The sequence below is a fragment of the Trachemys scripta genome, chromosome 7 (genome assembly GCF_013100865.1).
Source record: "Trachemys scripta elegans isolate TJP31775 chromosome 7, CAS_Tse_1.0, whole genome shotgun sequence".
Classification (NCBI taxonomy): Eukaryota; Metazoa; Chordata; order Testudines; family Emydidae; genus Trachemys; species Trachemys scripta.
In genome coordinates, this window is record NC_048304.1 from 22,897,725 (window position 1) to 22,916,482 (window position 18,758).

The window sequence follows — 18,758 nt, forward strand, 5'->3', positions numbered from 1 at the left end:
TTCAGTGGTGGAAGATTTTTGTTACGGGTAAGCAAAGAAGTTTCTTGTAAAATTGTGAGGGATTGTTACGAGTAGTGAGTAAAATTAGTTCTAAAATTCTGCCAAATCCATGGAGGGTATCTTTTTATAATTACAGAAACAGCTAAGTTTAAAAAAAAAAAAATTAAGGTTGTAAACTCAATCACTCAAAAGTTAGGAAATTTGGAAAATCTTAGTTTGGCTCCCTTCTGTGGATGCATTATGATAGTCATTAATTACATGATCAGTTTTTTTCCCGGCATGAGCATTGCCTCATTCAGTGTGCAGGATGGATGGTACTCAGTTAATGAGCAGCATTTGAGTATTTTATTTTCTCGTCATGGTTCAATGTGTGGTGCCTTATTTACTGGGCATTATTCAAACTTTGTTCTGACTACAGAATTATTCATTCCTCATGGACTTTTCAAGGGCACTCATCATTATAGCATTTGAGTGCTTCACAAACATTAATGATTTTATTTTCACAACACCCTGGTGAAATGAGGGGGGTAGTATTATTCCCATGATATATATGTGGAGCTGAGGTTCAGAGAGATTAATTGTCTGCTGATTTTGGGTGCCCAATTTGAGATGCCTATAACTGATGTTTCATAGTACTTAGCATTATATATAATTTCATACGTTCATAGCATTCCACTGAGTAGAGTTGCAGCTGTGAGTGTTCAATACTTCTGCAAATCAGATCACTTTCCAACTTCTCAACAAATGAGGTTGGGGACGTACAGACAACAGCCTCCTTCACTACACCATGCTAATTCAGTCCCACAGCATGGTCCTTCCTATGGCACTGAATGAGACAGGGGTCCTATTATAAAAATATTTGATCGTGCAGTTAAAGACTATATATAACGGATATGCAGAAGGGGGCTGAATTAAGGCTGCACAGGAAACCTTAGTTTTGTCATTTCCTAACTTTTGAGTGCTCAACTTTGCAACCTTAATAATGTTTTTTAACATTACTTTTTGTGAGCTTTCCCAGGTTTTTAAAAAAGCAAACTAAAAAACCCAAATTCCATTATATGGCATCATATTGTCATCTACATGGGTCATCAGCAGTGTTTGGAACCCTTTGATCAATTTCAGAGATCTCTGCCACTTGAGCTAATGGAGTAACTAATAGCAATAATAGGTTGTCATCTTCTTATGTGTACCAGCCGTGTGGAAATAAGGCACCCACTTTGCCAGTGGGTTTCCTGGCTATTTGCTGACAGCAGCAGGAATGGTGAGTCTTGGGAATCTTGAGTTCCTCCAACCCCTTTAACCTGTGCCTGTTTCCGTCCTAGTCCTGTCTCTTCCTTTCCCCTTGCTCCTCATTCCAGTTCTGTTCTCTTTGTGTTCCCAGGCTCAATTCCTCAGGCTTCTCATCCTAGTTCCGGTCTCCTTGCCCAGCTAGTCTTAGTCTCCCCCTTCAGGCTCTCTACAGCCAAGTCCCAATCTCATCCTTCCTCCAGTTTCTCTCTGTTTGTTTCCAATCCCTCTGTCCCAGTCTTTTTTCTCAGCCAAGCCCAGTTCTCCCCAACCCTCTTGCTCCTTGTCATAACTGTCTCCTCTTCCTTACTCTTCTGCCCCATTCCCTCTAGGGTGACCAGATGTCCCGATTTTATAGGGTCAGTCCCGATATTTGGGGCTTTTTCTTATATAGGCTCCTATTACCCCCCCACCCCCTGTTCTGATTTTTCACACTTGCTATCTGGTCAGCCTAATTTCCTCCTTCACTGGTTCACAATCCCAGTCTCTTTACCCAGTATGTCCTAGTGCCCTCAACCCTTCCAGTTCTAGTCTCATTAGGTTACATGTTCCAATCGATTTTTCCCTCTCCCTACCCCAGTTTTTGTCCCCTCTGTATTTGGATCACATGGTTTTCTCCTCCATGCTGGCTGGGTGCCAGGGGGGCGTTATTAATAGTACAGAAGAGGCAGGCTTCCTTCTCGCAGTTCTGGTGCCTGCCTGGACCCTAGCAAAGAGTTGCAATTACAGGAGAGTCTAGTTTTGCCCCTGTAGGTCTAGGCTTGAGCGTGCTCATTTACAATGTGGGGATGACACATGCGCAGTCTGGGCACATGTAGGAGCTGTGAGGGGAAGAGTCATTTTAGCTGCTAAACTCTAAAGTCTACTGAGCATGTGCAAACTGAGATATTTTCAAAGCGTATAACTTGACCAAATATGAATGGATTTTCACATGGACAACAAAAGGCACATCCCTGGCATATAGGCTACCCCCTGCAAAATTACAAGTCCCTGTTCCCAAGTCGGGGATGTTAAAACTTTTCAAAGAAAATGTTGCCAGGTTTTTTTTAAATGGCAAAACAGTATAGTTTTGCCAAACCTAATTCTTGGAAATGGCTGAACTGTTTTAGCTGAAACTTTCCAAAGAAATTCAGCCTGAGGCAGACACTCAGCATGTAAAATTTCAGCCCAAACAGTTAATTTGACAAAGTTGTAAGCAACTGAACACCTCATGTTATAATGGGAAGTGTCAGACAACCTTTATAGGTGCATCTACCACCCCTATCTACAATAAATTGGACTGTTACTTTAGTGTGTTACTAGACTCTTATCATGTCAGAGTATGGGTTGTGCAGTGCATTGGGTTGCTCACTGTGGATATCTGGGTTCAAATACTGGGTAACAAGAGACACTGGGTTTGATGTTAAATCCTTGTTGCTAGGAGACATATCTACATGTCAAAACAACTGTATAATTTAGCACAACTTTCAGTTTCTGCTCAAGGGAATCCCAGTACTGTAAGGGCTGGTCCACACTTAGTCCAGACTTCGGACTAAGGTACGCAAATTCAGCTACGTTAATAACTGAATTCTGAATTCGAAGTACCTTACTCCGGACTTACCGCGGTCCAGACGCGGCCGGAAGTCTCCCCCCGTCGACGCCGCGTACTCCTCTCGGCGAGCTGGAGTACCGGCGCCGACTGTGAGCACTTCCGGGATCGATTTATCGCGTCTTAACCAGACGCGATAAATCGATCCCAGAACATCGATGGCGTGCCGCCCAGCCGGTAAGTGAAGACTAGGCCAAAGAGTACACTAGTTCTGTGCAAACACTGCCACTGTTCCTCAGTATTTCATCCGTGCTATTTTAGTTCTGGACCTATCTCCCATTCTTCTACCAGAGCATCTCAGTCTTGACCCACTGTTCCAGTCCTATGCCTTTTTATGAGCAGACACTGACAGTTGTACCATATTCAGTATATATTACCATAATTCGCGCAACTGGGGACTAGGATTGAGATGTGAACCAGGTCCCTGAACCGCTAATGGCCAGACTACTGCAGCCCACAATAATTAAGGTTTTTTCATCTTGCTGTTGTATTTTAACAAACATTTTGTTAGTAAAATGCAGTGAAATCCTAGCCTTGGTAAGCTTATCTTGAGCTTAATGAAGATGGCGCTTTTGAGAGAGAGAGCGAGCTATGAAAATAGTTTATTCCTCCAAGAAATGTCAACATAAATCCTAAATCAGTCTGATTTTAATTCTCTTGTCTTATTCCAATACAATATTTCTTACGGGATAGAGGCAGGGATGAGTTTTCTGAGGCATTTTAAGATTACATATATAGCAAACTCTCCTCCTTCAAATCTGAGACGCTGTAGTGGTAAAATGCACTTTAAAGTGGCGTTGGCAATTATTTTTAAGCTAAGGAGTGCAGGGTTTTTCATTCTCTTTTGCCACAGTGTTTCTGTTTAGTTTCATAGGAGTTTTATCTGTAGCACAGTTTTGCTAACCAAGCTGAATGTGCAGCACCAAATCTTTCTGTGGCAGAAAATAAATCCCCTCCTGCTGTTTCTAAGTGTACATCTCTTCTGTAACGTGAACAGTTTATTTGACATTGGTCTATTTCAAGCTTGTTGTGGGACTCCTGAAGTCAGTAAAACTACAAGTTTATTGAATCAATCATCTCTTTTTGCATCATGCCTGTCATGACATTTCACCAAGACATGGTACGTCTTTTATCTATCTTTCAGGTCCTGAAGTCTCAGGCTTACCTGCCAACAAGAGATCCCACGGGACCCTTCCTTATGGCCATCGACCACTGTTTCTCCATCAAGGGTCAAGGCACAGTGATGACAGGGACTGTTCTTTCTGGCTCCGTTAGCCTAGGTGATAATGTGGAGATTCCTGCCCTGAAGGTGAGTGTCTCTGTCCCCCAGCCCCACGAGACTGAGAGAGACTCAACAGGGAACAGCATGTTATTTTCTGTTTCTTAGTTTGTCGATTTATTTGTTAACTTCTTTATTTTCCTGTTGCACTGCTTTAGCCCATGCTGGGCAGGCAAGGATGGTAGAAACTCAGTCATTTGGGATACAGTATAACTTGTAACATGGCATTGTCCAATGGCTTATAGAATGTCATTTGCAAGGGAAATGGAAGCCTGAAGGTGAGATTTAAAGAGAGGAGGCCCTGGAAAGGGAAGTTTTAAACAAACTGGACAGCCAAAAAGGGTGGAGCGCCCTCCCCCCCATTTCTACTTGCTCAACTTTACTGTCATGTGGAAGGGACAGAGAGGAGGCCAGGGTTAGTGCATTAGCTATACAATGTCAAGTGGGCAAATCTGATTCTGATTTCCTAGATATGAAATGGCTAAGAACTCAGGACTGTTTTCCCCTCCCCCCTTCTTTGATTGAGGGCCTTGCATTCTAGATATCGGCTAGCATAACGACTGGGTCTGTATAAGAATCCGAGTAGATTTCCTGAGATTCAAGGAAACTAGGAAAATAAGAAAATGACAATAAGAGGGCATGAAAGTGTTTGACATACAAATCTCTGCATGTGCCATGGATTTCTTGGATGTCAGCATATTCTGAGAGGACTACTGGGTGACAGCATGTGGCTTGCTGCAGTTTGACATTTTATAGACCCTCTAGAAAGTCAAAAGGCCTTCCAAAAAAGCCCCTTTAAATTTCTGTGATTTCTGTGTAATCTGAGCATTTCATTGCCATTTTTTCCTTAGAAATATATTATCCCTTAAAAGAGACTGGGCACCCCTGATGTGTATAGTGGGGGAAGGTCCAATTCACAGGTGTTGGCTAGAATGCTATCCCTCTGGTCTTATAGTTAACTAAGGGAAGTGAGCATGCTGCTTCCTCAGCTCTCCCCAGGCGTTCTGGTCCAGTGAGGGACTGGGCAAGGAGTTCTGATCTTTAGTGGTAGACAAGAGCACTGCTTTAAATCGTATCTTTCCTACAAACTGTCTCTGCTAACAGAGTTGTGCAATAGAGTTATAGGGATATACACCTCTACCCCAATATAATGCTGTCCTCGGAGCCAAAAAATCTTATCGCGTTATAGGTGAAACCGCGTTATATCGAACTTGCTTTGATCTGCCGGAGCGCGCAGCCCCGCCCCCCTGGAGTGCTACTTTACCGTGTTATATCCGAATTCGTGTTATATCGGGTCACGTTATATCGGGGTAGAGGTGTAGTAAATAACACAGAGAGAGTGAGCTATTAAGAGTGGGAGCTGAGTGAACAGAATTCCACAAATTATTTCTTCATGTTCAGAAATTAATCTTAATTTGTTAGTGACCCTTTCACATTTCCTTTGCATATTTTACTGCACAATCTTTTTCTAGTACAAATGCTTGCTAAGAATGAATACATAGCTTGGCTATTTGTCAGAAATGAATGTTGAATTGTATATTTTTTGTAAAATTTGCAAATTGTGCTGTGCTGATTGAAGAACGGTTCAAATTACAAATTTTACAATTGAATATACATATTGATATATTTGTTTGTAAGACTTGCAATTTGGATGAACTACAGGCCAAGAATTATTGGCTCAAGGATCTTCAGAAAATTTTTGGATGAATGCATTTGAGAATTACTGCTCTGTTTGTGATAATATGTAAACAAAAAAAGGCAAAATGTGTTGAGTAATTTATGTATTGCAGATTATTTTCCTCAGATTTATTAGGTGAAATAGGTAAGAGATAATTTAAAATGAGATTTGGAAAGAGATGAAGTCTGTTTGGCAGCGATGTAGGGGGAAGGACTCTTTTCCACACATGAAGAGCTGCAGAGGAGGTGGTTTTTGCACTAACTCTGGTGAGATTGTGGGGAGGAATGAGGGTTAGGGAAGGAGAAGACAAAACACTTTGCATTTACAGCATATAGCAACTTGCATATTAGGCTTTCTCAGCATTTTACAAACACTGATGAATTAATCCTCTTACTAGATTGCTTAGGTAAAGCTACATGAAGGCAGAACCTGTCTCTTCTTAGTTCTGTAAAGTAATGGGCAGTGTTGGAACTCATATTATACCATCAACAGCTCATGAGGTAAGTCAGTGACGTTATTCCCATTTTACAGAGAGAGGAACTGAGGCACAGAAAAGAGAGGCGACTCATCCTACGCCTTGCTTGTCCCACGCAGAGTTGGGCTAGTATACCTACTAAAGGTGAAACCTTTCTCAGGCCTACAAGGTAATGGAGGAAGCACATTTCACAACACACTGTGGTTCATGACTCTTACTGACCTTTCTTTGCCCCGACCCTGTGATAACTGAGATTGACAGCTGGTGCCCACTGGGCATTTGGGGACATTGCAAACCAGCTGTTTTTTTAAATTTGAGGAACCCTCTCACCAAATAAAGTGGCATCACTTTCTAATTTGACTAATAGACTTCGACATCTCTGACCGCTTGAACTTGCACAAAGGAGGGACACAGCAATTAAAAATAAACAGTGACATTCTCGAACGCCCAATGCTTTCTCTGATTGAGGCTGAGAATGCCAACAGCGTACTGATTCCTTTACCTACTAAAGTGCCTATGTAAATTGCCATCTGGGGTTGATTATACCGCAAAGAGAAAAGTTATATATATGTTTGACAAAAAGCTTTGACACAGCAAACTATTCTCTATCCAGGCAATTTAGTACCATTTGTTTGATAGCATTTGATTCACTTTGAAGAGCATGAACCTAGGATTTCTGCTGTGAAAACATAATATTGGCAGAATTCTGATTCTGAATCCTTTGGGATTACTCCAGTGGTCTTTAAATCTCCGCCTCCTCCCAGTTTACAAACTGCATTTGTTTATATAATGTGACATTTCTGCTACTACCTTTATAAAAACAGGTTCCTGGGCTGGGTAGTGAGGTTCTTATTTGTAATTATCCATTCACTTTAGGACTGATGTTAGTTAGTAAAACATATGTTTTGACATATTGTTGTAAGTATACTTTACTATGAGAATTTAGGTTAAAGCGAAGAGATGGTTAAAAATTCAAGATTTTCAATACTACTAATACTTAGGGCTTATGTACAGCAGTGGTTTTCAAACTGCAGGTCACAACCCAGTACTGGGTTGCAGAATGTAAGGCACTGGGTTGTGGCGGCTCTGGTCAGCACCGCTGACCGAGCCATTAAAAGTCCTGTTGGTGGTGCTGCCCAGCTAAGGCAGGCTAGTCCCTACCTGTTCCGACACCGCACTGTGCCCCAGAAGCGGCCAGCAGCAGGTCTGGCTCCTAGGCAGGCTGCCCCTGCCCCGAGCACCGGCTCCGCGTGGTGTCTGTAGGCGAGAGTCGCGTGGAGCCACTTGCACACCTCTGCCTAGGAGCCGGACCTGCTGCTGACCGCTTCCGGGACACAGCCCATCCCAGAGCCCTGACCCTCTCCCATACCCCAACTCCGTTCCCCAGCCCAGAGCTCCCTCCCACACCCTGAACCCCTCATTCCTGGTCCCACCCTGCAGCCATCACCCCCTCACCTCAACCCTCTGCCTCAGCCCTGAGTCCTTCCCACACCCCAAAGCCTTCATCCACAGCTCTGTTGGGTCATGGGCATCAACAATTTTCTTCACCTGGTTCGCCAGAAAAAAAGTTTGAAAACCACTGATGTGCAGGCCCATTTAATTTAGTTTGCAGCAAGCTGGTGTGTGACTCTACCCTCCACTAGCCTGCCACATGCAACCTAAATGTTGATGTAGACAAGTCCTTAGTTTTTGTTTAGCACATTTTAATTAATAAATTGTGAAGTGCTTTTAGAAAGGTGGGTGAGTATCCTTAGTCTCACTGCACTGATAGGAAATCTGAGGCATGCTGTGGTTGTTACTTGCCCAGGGTCAAACGTGAGTAAGAGCAGACCCAGCAAAAGAACTCACATCTCTTTTTTTTCCGTCTCTGGGCCTTGGACCTCAGCTGTCTCCAGCAGTCTTTTGAAAGAACACTGTCAAATAGTTTAGGCCCAACTTTTAGCTTTGTATTTCATAATTATTTAAATTGAATAGAAATATTTTTCTTTTTTGGAGGGGATTTAAACTTCCCCATGTAGCAGTAGGTTAGTTCAGGAGAATTAGAAAGTGAAAATTACTATGAGCAGTCTGAACTATAAAGCACTGAGGAGTCTAATTTCAATGTCTAAGCTAAACTAAATGCAAAAAGAATCCAGAAAAATTGTGCAAAGTATATTGGTTTTTAATTTGTTTCAATGTTATTAATCTTAAGGCTTTTGCTTAGATTCGACAGTTATAGGCTCAATGGAAATCATGCTGAGAAAGTAACATAGATAAGGTAATTTGTCAAGATAAGGAAGATACTATTTTAATATCCCTTTTAAAGTGAAGTTGGTTGGAGGCAGGAAGGTGTTCCAGATAAGGCATTGTGAGCCACCTTCTCTCCCTTTGCCCCTAAGTTGTGAAGAGCCCCCACAAAGGGCCAGAGAGGAGGACAAGTCAGGAGTGCAGTGAGTAGACGAAGGAGTGTACAGGAAGTGGATATAAGGTCAAAGAGATAAGATGAGGTGAATTCATGGAGCGTTTTAGTCCCAAGCAAAGTGAGTTTGCTTGGGACTAAATCAGTAACATTTATGCTCCTTGTGAAATCACAGCATGTATCTTCTCTCCCCATAGTGAAGTCCTGCTAAATGTCTGCTTTGCTAAACCACTGCCATTTTATGTGGTTATTGGTGACTATCCAAGGAATGTAAATGCAAACTGAATACCGTAGATCAGGGTTCGCCATCCCGGGCCAATGGGGGCGGCGAGAAGCGGCGCGGGTGAGCGATGTGCTGGCCGCAGCTTCTCGTCGCCCCCATTGGCCCGGGACAGCGAACCGCGGCCAGTGGGGGCCGCGATTGGCCGAACCTGCTGCGTCAGCAGGTAAATAAAACTGGCCCGGCCCGCCAGGGTGCTTACCCTGGTGAGCCGCGTGCCAACGTTGCCAACCCCTGCCTTAGAACTTAGTGCCTCCTTTAGAGTGTATGTATTAAATTTATAATATTTTGCCATTCTGTAGTGTTTTTCATCTCTGGAATCTTGATATGCTTTGAAATGTTAATTAACTGATCAACTTAATTATTTACCAATAAACTGATGCTTGTACATCAGTATGAGAACATTTTATTTTCTGTTTGTGAAACCTCAACAATGTGCCTGGTATGAAGTACTAGAAAGTCTGGAGTCTCTTTAAAAAAAAAAAAAAGGGGGGGGGGGGGCATCCAGAAGATATAGGGCACACTGAGAAAACCGGGTGGGGTTAACCATGTAAAAAAGTATGTTCTGGGTTTAAATAGTGAGAGCTGCTTTTACTATAAATGCAAGTGAGGGAGAAATGTCCTAGACTCCTCTCTTAATAGCAGTGTACACTCAGCAAGACATTACATATTCTTGCTGACAGTAGACTGGTGCTTTTCTTTTCTTTATTATTTTACTTATTCCTTATATAACTCTTCTTATAAGCATTGAGTAAACCCTTGCTACCCGAGTAGTTCTATTTGATGAGAAAGCTCTTGTACCAACAGCAGTGAGATAATGCAGAGGAACATACATGAGGCCAGAACTAGGACCTTGATTCAGGAAAGCATTTAAGCATGTACTTAATTTTAAATATGTTCTTGAGTCCCCTTGACAGCTTTCGGGAGAGATTGGGACAAGGAGCCTGGAAATGGTAGGGGGATGGTGGGAGATTGGACAAGGAGGCTGGATGGGGATGGGGGGCGGGAGCTGGACAGGTTTGCGGAGATTGGAACTGGCTGGGCAAAATCACTGGGATGGGAGATGAGAAGCTGGGGGGAATAGTGTGTAAGGCTACATCTACACTACAGGGGGGAGTCGATTTAAGATACGCAAATTCAGCTACGTGAATAGCGTAGCTGAATTCGACATATCGCAGCCAACTTACCCCGCTGTGAGGACCGCGGCAAAATCGACCTTCGCGGCTTCCTGTCGACGGCGCTTACTCCCACCTCCGCTGGTGAAGTAAGAGCGTCGATTAGGGGATCGATTGTCGCGTCCCGTTGGGACGCGATAAATCGATCCCCGAGAGGTCAATTTCTACCTGCCGATTCAGGCGGGTAGTGTAGACCTAGCCTAAGAGACAGCACTGGGACAGATTGAAGGGGACGGGGGCAGAAGGATCTGTGATCACTAAAACACATTCCCCTTCAGTACCTGGGATGGAAACCAAGGTTCTTGAGTCTCGCCATTCCTCTGCTGTTAGCAAATAGCCGTAAAACCCCCTAGCAAAGTGTGTCTCTCATCTCCCTCTCATGGCTGGGCCACATGAAAGATGACTATTGCTGATATTTACTACTTTAGTTCAAGTGGCAGAGGTCTTTGTAATGGATCTAAAAGATTCCAACCCTGATCATGATCCATGTGGGTGTCAGTATGGTTCCACATGATGGGATTTCTGTTTTCAGTTGGCTTTAAAAAACAAACAAACATAACCCCCTCCAACCCCCAAACTAAGGAATTACATCCAAAAAACTATGTTAAAAGATGTTATGATTGCAAAGCCAAGCACTCAAAAGTTAGGAAATGCCAACATTAAAGTTCCCTGTGCAGCCGTAATTTGTTCCCTTGTACATAATCATTATATTACAATCTTTAATTACATGATCATATGCTCAAGTATCAGGGGGTAGCCGTGTTAGTCTGTATCTACAAAAACAACAAGGAGTCTGGTGGCACCTTAAAGACTAACAGATTTATTAGGGCATAAGCTTTCGTGAGTAAAAACCTCACTTCTTCGGTTGCATCCGAAGAAGTGAGGTTTTTACTCACGAAAGCTTATGCCCAAATAAATCTGTTAGTCTTTAAGGTGCCACCAGACTCCTTGTTGTTTTTGTAGATACAGACTAACACGGCTACCCCCTGATACTTGNCACTCAGATACTATACTAATGAGCACCACAGAAAAGCCCATGAAGAAATTCATCATTTCAGAGAAGGGTCTGAATAGTGTCCAGTTAAATAAGACTTACGGCTACACACTGATCCATGGAGGAAGAACTAAATATCAAACAGCTACTCATTCAATGAGTACTGTCCAGCCTGTGCACTGAATGAGGCAGGAGTCCTGTAGAAAAATAGCATATGATCATAAGGAGTCTGGTGGCACCTTAAAGACTAACAGATTTATTAGGGCATAAGCTTTCGTGAATAAAAACCTCACTTCTTCGGTTGCATCCGAAGAAGTGAGGTTTTTACTCACGAAAGCTTATGCCCTAATAAATCTGTTAGTCTTTAAGGTGCCACCAGACTCCTTATGATCATATGCTATTTTTCTACAGGACTCCTGCCTCATTCAGTGCACAGGCTGGACAGTACTCATTGAATGAGTAGCTGTTTGATATTTAGTTCTTCCTCCATGGATCAGTGTGTAGCCGTAAGTCTTATTTAACTGGACACTATTCAGACCCTTCTCTGAAATGATGAATTTCTTCATGGGCTTTTCTGTGGTGCTCATTAGTATAGTATCTGAGTGCTTCATAAACATTAATCACAGAATCATAGAAATGTGTGTCTGGGAGGAACCTTGATAGGTCATCTAGTCCAGTCTACTGCACTGAGGCAGGAGTAAGTATTATCTTGACCGTCCCTGACAGGTATCTGTCTAACCTATTCTTTATGGACTCTCCATCATTGGAGGTTTTAACCTCCATAGGCAGTTTGTTCTGGTGTTTAACTATCCTTACAGGTAGGAAGTTTTTCCTAATGTCTGACCTAAATCTCCCTTGCTTCAATTTAAGACCATTACTTCTTGTCCTGCTCTCAGTGGTTAAGAAGAACAAATTATCACCCTGCTCTCTTATAACATTCTTTTATGTTCTGAAGACGGTTATCATGTCCCCCCTGTCTTCTCTTCTCCAGACTAAACAAACCCAGTTTGTTCAACCTTTCCTCATAGGTCTTGTTTTCTAGACCTTTAATTATTTTTGTTGCTCTCCTCCGGACTTTCGCTAGTTTGTCCACATCTTTACCACATCTCAACTGGACACTCTACTCCAGTTGAGGCCTTAAACGTGCTGATTAGAGTACTCCTTGTGTCTTGCTAACAACACTATTGCTAATACATCCCAGAATGATTTTCCTTTGTTTTGAAACAGTATTACATTGATGACTCATATTTAGTTTGAGATCCACTATAACCCCCAAATCCTTGCTGAAGTATTCCTTCCTAGACAGCCATTTCCCATTTTGTATTTGTGCAGTTGATTATTCTTTCCTAAGTGTAGTACTTTGCATTTGTCCGTATTGAATTGTATCATATTTATTTGCAGACCATTTTTCTAGTTTGTCAAGATCATTTTGCATTTTAATTCTTTCCGCCAAAGTGCAGACAACCTTAATTCTGGCATTTCGTATCTTTTGAGTGCTTGACTTTGCAACCTTAATGTTCTCTTAGCCTAGCTTTTATAATTGTATGTTTTTATTACCATAGTTGCTAGAGAGCCTGATCAGGATCATCAATATGATAGGTGTGGTTGAATATCAAAACTAGACCTGTTCCCTGCACCAAAGAGCTTACAGTCATAAGAAAAGCTATTTAACCTGTTTTAAAAATGAAACTATTAATAAAAAAATAAAAGTATAATTAGTTTGAGATGTCCTATTTAGAGGGTAAATGATGTTTTCTTGATATGCCTTGTTTGTAGAGTCTGCTGGGGTTCTTTTTTCTTTTAAGTTTTGCTATAACCCATCATTGCAACATTTTAATGTAAATTTCAGCCAGCCTTCTTTTTTTAATTGAAATGCTATAAAACAGAAATAGGATAATTCAGAAAATCTTAAAAAAAAAAAAAAAAAAATTTAGTGAGGTGAATTTAGTAGATGAATATAATTATGTCTTGGTGACCATCCTGCTCATATAATTATTTTTTTTTTAAATCTTTAAATCCCAGATCAGTAACTCAAACATAAACTTTAAAATTACAAATACACTTAAGCTTAAATATTTGTATTGGTCACTTACTGAGGTAGGGTTTCTGAGAGTTTTCCTTCACTCCCTTTCCAAAAAAAATTGCTCACATAAGGTCATATCCTGCTTGCTTTTATGTGTGCTGGGGGGTTACTTATATAAGTAAAATGTGTATGATTTGGCCTGTGATAGTAAATATTCTACTTCAGTTGCTTAGGATACCATCAGTTGTTGAATGTGAAAAGGGCTTATGAGCTCTATTTTGTGTGGTTAAGTAGTGGAGTAAGGACCTGACTTTAAGACCTTCAAATGACTCTTCAAATATATTTGGCCTGATCTTTCAAAACGGCTGAGCACCCACAAACCACATTCATATTATTAGGAACAGCAGGTGCTCAGCTTCTTTAGAAATCAGTTCCACTATTTTTTTACATTTATTTAATGTTAGTGATTCTGAATCTTAATATCTCAGATGTTTCAGTTCATTTTTTTCAAGATTAACGTAGTTGCCAGTCCTATAGTTGCTCTTTAATTTTTGAAAGAACAATTTTAAATTAATGCCTTGGACTTTGAATAGGCACTGGACAACCTCTATATTTTTGTCTGTTCTCTGCAACATCTGTACCTAATAACTAATGTACAGCATTTCTGTTCCTATGGCAGTGGTTTGTATGAAGTGTTCTTACAGAATAGGTGTGATTTGGATAGGTTAGGGCTCTGAATTTTAGGGTTCATTTTATTCAGGACAAGGGAAAAGACACAGAAGAGAGGGAGCTAGATGTATATAAGTATGTTCATTCCCCCCCCCCCCCGCCCTTGGTAGAGGAGAAGGGAAGAAAGCCAGAGGGAGAGCAGCCAATCTGAGCATTGCTAATACAAACCATACATTACATATCTGGAGCTTGTATGTGTTTAATGTGATCCTTTATGAGGGGAAAGTGGCTTGCCTAGTGCCATTTAATTAACTCTTCAAATGCTAAATTTGAAAACTCATTTGCAATTTTTTTAGGTGATACATATTCTGGGTATCCAGTTCCAGCGAAGGAAGACTGGACATAAACTCCTTCAAAGTCCCTTGCCCAGAAAGGATTATTCAGAAGATGTGAATTCCTTCCTTACCCCCAGTTTAGGGATAAGTGCCTCATCTCTGCAATGCTTCTATCCTCTTAGAGTATAATAAAATAATTATTCAGGAGCTCTGGTGCATGGATAGGTGCTTTCTGGCTGGAGAGAGGACAGTTCTCCAGGATTGGTTTTAACATCAACAGTATTTCCATGCCCCATCTGCTTTCTTCCATTTTATCTGCTGGGTTAACACTCTGAGATTAATTAATTTGACATCTTGAAGCACTTCTGTGGTGCAGTTGACCCAAAATAAAGTGGTCTTTGGAGCTAGGTGGTGTAAAGCGTTACCATAGCTTTGGACTTTTGGAGTTCTGGGGTCAAATTTCAATTGGGTTCCAGTTGAAAGTGAAAAGTGGGATCATCTAAACTTACTCTCTGGTGAACATTTTTCCATGTTGGTGAGACCAATGTGCAACTTGAAACAATTTGGCAGTATGTTGGTCTCTGCTTGGGAAAGGTCTAAGGTATATTAGGAGATGTGAAGTTGAACATGGAATAAAAACCTTAGGCAGGCAATGTTTCAGATCAGAATGGAGTTACTTTAGTAGAGTTGTTTGTATATGTGTGTGAGGGAGGAAGGGCCAAGGATGGTGGTACAGCGTCTTGCCTGAAATACACCTGGCTCTGCTAGTATTGTGAAACTTGTTCTGACATTCTAGTCTGCAGCTGGAGTTGTTGGTAAGTGATATATAGGATTTTCTGGTCAGGTAGTTAATAGACCTTCTGTCTCCAGTTGTCTAGAAGCTGTTTTCAGAGGATTCAAAAAGTCCTTTCTGTGGGACTGTTCTCCATTTCCATGTATGTATAATTGTCTGTTGGACCATCTAGCATGCCCTTTGTCCCTTGGCAAATGTGTAGATTGGGCCCATTCTGCTGCTGCTCCTAGACCATCAAGGAAGGAACCTAACTAAATTTGTTTAATGGATTTTTTTCCCCACTCAAGGGGGAGATTGAACTTGTTGTCTGGGGAAATGACTAAGTGTCATTTTCTTGGGACTGGGGAAACCACAATCCAACGTTAGATTGAAACCATGTTAGTTATCAACTGTTGGGCACCGTTACAAGAGCTACAAGCTTCTATCAAAGTGCCTTCAATTTAAACTTCATGGTAACTAGAAAGCAAAAGATAGCTGTTTTCTGTTTGCAAAGCTTGTTTGCTTAAGTATTACTGCTGCCAGTTCATTAGCTTTTTTTAAAAAAAAAGTGCTTTCCAAATGTTATTTTTGATCTGCTTTTTATTTATCAGGTAGAATTGTTCTCAATATAATTCAATTGAGAGCAGACCCGCGTGCGCGTGCACGTACACATAACATTTGAGCAGAAACCCTATTTAAATGGTTGGATGGTAATTTGAAAGGTAACCTATATGGTAAATGTATCTTTCACAGTACATTCTTGCTGTGGCTGTAACATTAATACAAATGGGTTTGGTAGGGCAATGAGCTACTATCACGTTTTTAATACATAAAGCTCAACTGCTGAAGGCATTGGCAACATTTCAGTAACCAGGATAAGGGAAGGGAATGTCACTTTTGTTCTTCCTTGGTCATCCATGTAGAAATCTTCATTTGATCACGCTTTTAAAAATCAAAGCAATACAAACAGCGTTTTGCTTGGTTGACCCTTCATCCTACCTAGTGTAAAGCTTTTCTCACATCTGGGAATTGGTGAAAAGTTAAATCATCCAAATGCTGAGGCTCCTACTTGCTCAGACAGAGCTATTAAGATGAATTTTAGTATTTGACCATAAGAGGGGCTTAAATATACTTTATTCTTTCTTGTGATTGCTAGGTAAATTTGCATGAAAACTAGCTTTGTTTCCAAAGTCTCTTCCAGCTCATCACATGAATCTGTCATCTTCTGTCTGTGACAGTAACATGTATTGTCAGAATAATATGCAAGATTAATTTATTCACCTCAGCATTCCTGTAACAATACTGTATTAATAATTATTAGTACCTCCTTATGATGTAAGGAAAGAAGAAGCAATACTAGAGTGCCCGTGTTTAGAATACCCATTGGCATAATATGCAAGCTTGCCCAGATAGCACAGAGATAAGCATTATATAAAATGCCTAGATAGAGATTTTCCATTACAACTGACTGAAATTGAAACTACAAACTCCCAGGCTCTTCACAGTCACATAGAAACATATACCACAAAAGAAAGTTGGATTTTCTTTCTTATCCTAATGAAAGGGATGTCACAGGAATAAATGCCTAACACTTTGTATGGCCAACTAGTCTTTATCCAGGACAAATATGTAAGTTACTTTATTTTGTAATATAAATTTAGTGAATTTTGCATACTTGGTAGTAGCCCTGCCTTTGATCTTATATTTATATTTACTTATGGAACAAAGTGGGCCCAATTTTAGAATCTGGGTCCACCTGATTTTTTATATCTTCTGAATACATGATATGCAATAGACCAGGGGTCGGCAACCTTTCAGAAGTGGTGTGCCGAGTCTTCATTTATTCACTCTAATTTAAGGATTCACGTGCCAGTAATACATTTTAACGTTTTTAGAAGGTCTCTTTCTATAAGTCTATAATATATAACTAAACTATTGTTGTATGTAAAGTAAATAAGGTTTTTAAAATGTTTAAGAAGCTTCATTTCTTCATTGGCCCTGCTTTGAGCAGGGGGTTGGACTAGATGACCTCCTAAGGTCCCTTCTAACCCTGATATTCTATGATTCAAAATTAAATTAAAATGCAGAGCCCTCCGGACTGGTGGCCAGGACCCGGGCAGTGTGAGTGCCACTGAAAATCAGCTCGCGTGCCGCCTTCGGCATGCGTGCCATAGGTTGCCTACCCCTGCAATAGACAATGCAAAAGAATGGTATAAGAGACGACCTTTCTGCTTGCTGTGTTCACGTGGTGAAAATCAATAAATGAAACCATAGGAATGAGGAGTGTAAAGGAAAATAGAAAGAAGATTGTATTTTACCAGGACCAGAAGAAGTGACCAATTGTGCCTGTGAAGCAACACTCCTGTCACAAGGCAACACTAGAGACTTTAATGTAAATGGATTGGAGTCTATAAGTTTTGTAAAATAAAAATTTCCAGTGAATATCCTGGAGTATGGCACAGAACAGTGCTAGGGAGAAGGAACCTTAAAGAGAACCATGTGCCTTCAGATATGTCAGAACTTGTATCTCATATCTTTCCTCCCTTTAGTGCTATGTTCTTGTCTGCCAGGGATTTTGTACGTATACAAAAATTTAGGTTGGCTTGGGGTCTCAGACTAACATGCCATTCCAGGGTTGTCAAAAACTGCTCAGTACCAGAAACTGTTGATGGGATTCCAGATGTCCCATTAGTACCCTATTCCAATTTAAGTATTAAGTTACTTTTAGAAGGAAATGAATTTGCTGAGGAGATGAGGACTTCTGATCGTATTGAGGTAGCAGCAGATAAACCCAGACAAATAAATTGGATATAAAATACTTTCCTGATGCCAGACCACTGACTAGTTAGTAATATACTGTGCTAAATACCAGGGTGTTGGATGCCAGTAGAAACACCAAGAGAAGGGCAAAGTACATGTCGGTTTTTAATTCATTTTTTTAAAAGAAGAGAAAAGCCCATTCAGAATTGAGTAGAAAGGAAAGAAAAAAGTGAGGTTTTTTGGAGGGGGTTCAGGTTGTGTTGCTACTAACAAGAGGAAGTCTTGGGCCACTTAATTCGCACACATGCTGTCTCTGTCTCTGCCTCTGTCTCTCTCTTCCAGTCCATACCATAAAACATCCAGGATGTACATTATGTCTGCTATAACATTGCTTTTAGAACCACAGTGTTAAAATCCTGTGGCATTTTGCGTATTTACCTGCTCTGTCTTTAACATTGGGTTATTGCTTTTTGGTTTTGTTTTTCAAAATCATTCTCCCTTACAGCCTAGATTCTTTCTGCTCCAATCTGCAGTGAAGCTTTAATCCCCTATTTGTTGTCATGCCAGTGGCTGTGATGTCACGAATATCTGCTTTTTAACTTCTACTGAAAGACTAGATAGACTCTGACAGAGAATACATTTGTGCCCTAGAAGTAATAGTCAAGTGTGCATGATGCATTAAAGCATGCATGTTTATTTTTGTGAATTTTTTTTGTATTTATGAAAATTACATTAAAGATTATTAAATTTGTTTGTGTGATTATATTGTAAGGTTTTCCCTGTTGTAAAAGTTTGTTTAAATCCAAAATCAGATTATAATGGAAATTTTCTCCAAGTGAAACTGCATAAATGTATTTCTGAATCCATTTGATCTGAGAACATTTTCACAAATAGATATTTTAGGGATGTATCCCATTTAAGAGAAATAACACAGATTAGTATAGTTTCTTTGGATTTTATGCACAACTAGCAACATCTTGTGAACCTCTTTGCAGAATTTATATTATTTCATATTTTATTTAAATTGTTTCACCTGTTTATAAAA

General features: G+C 40.7%; 1 protein-coding gene across 2 annotated transcripts in view; it reads left to right on the forward strand.

The window, feature by feature from the left end:
- Positions 1-18,758, forward strand: part of EEFSEC (eukaryotic elongation factor, selenocysteine-tRNA specific) — a 170,393-nt gene that overhangs the window by 56,095 nt on the left and 95,540 nt on the right. For both annotated transcript variants that reach the window (XM_034776811.1, XM_034776809.1), the window contains exon 4: positions 4,020-4,184. In XM_034776811.1, the coding sequence (XP_034632702.1) occupies positions 4,020-4,184 (165 nt within the window). The remainder of the gene's footprint in view (positions 1-4,019; positions 4,185-18,758) is intronic.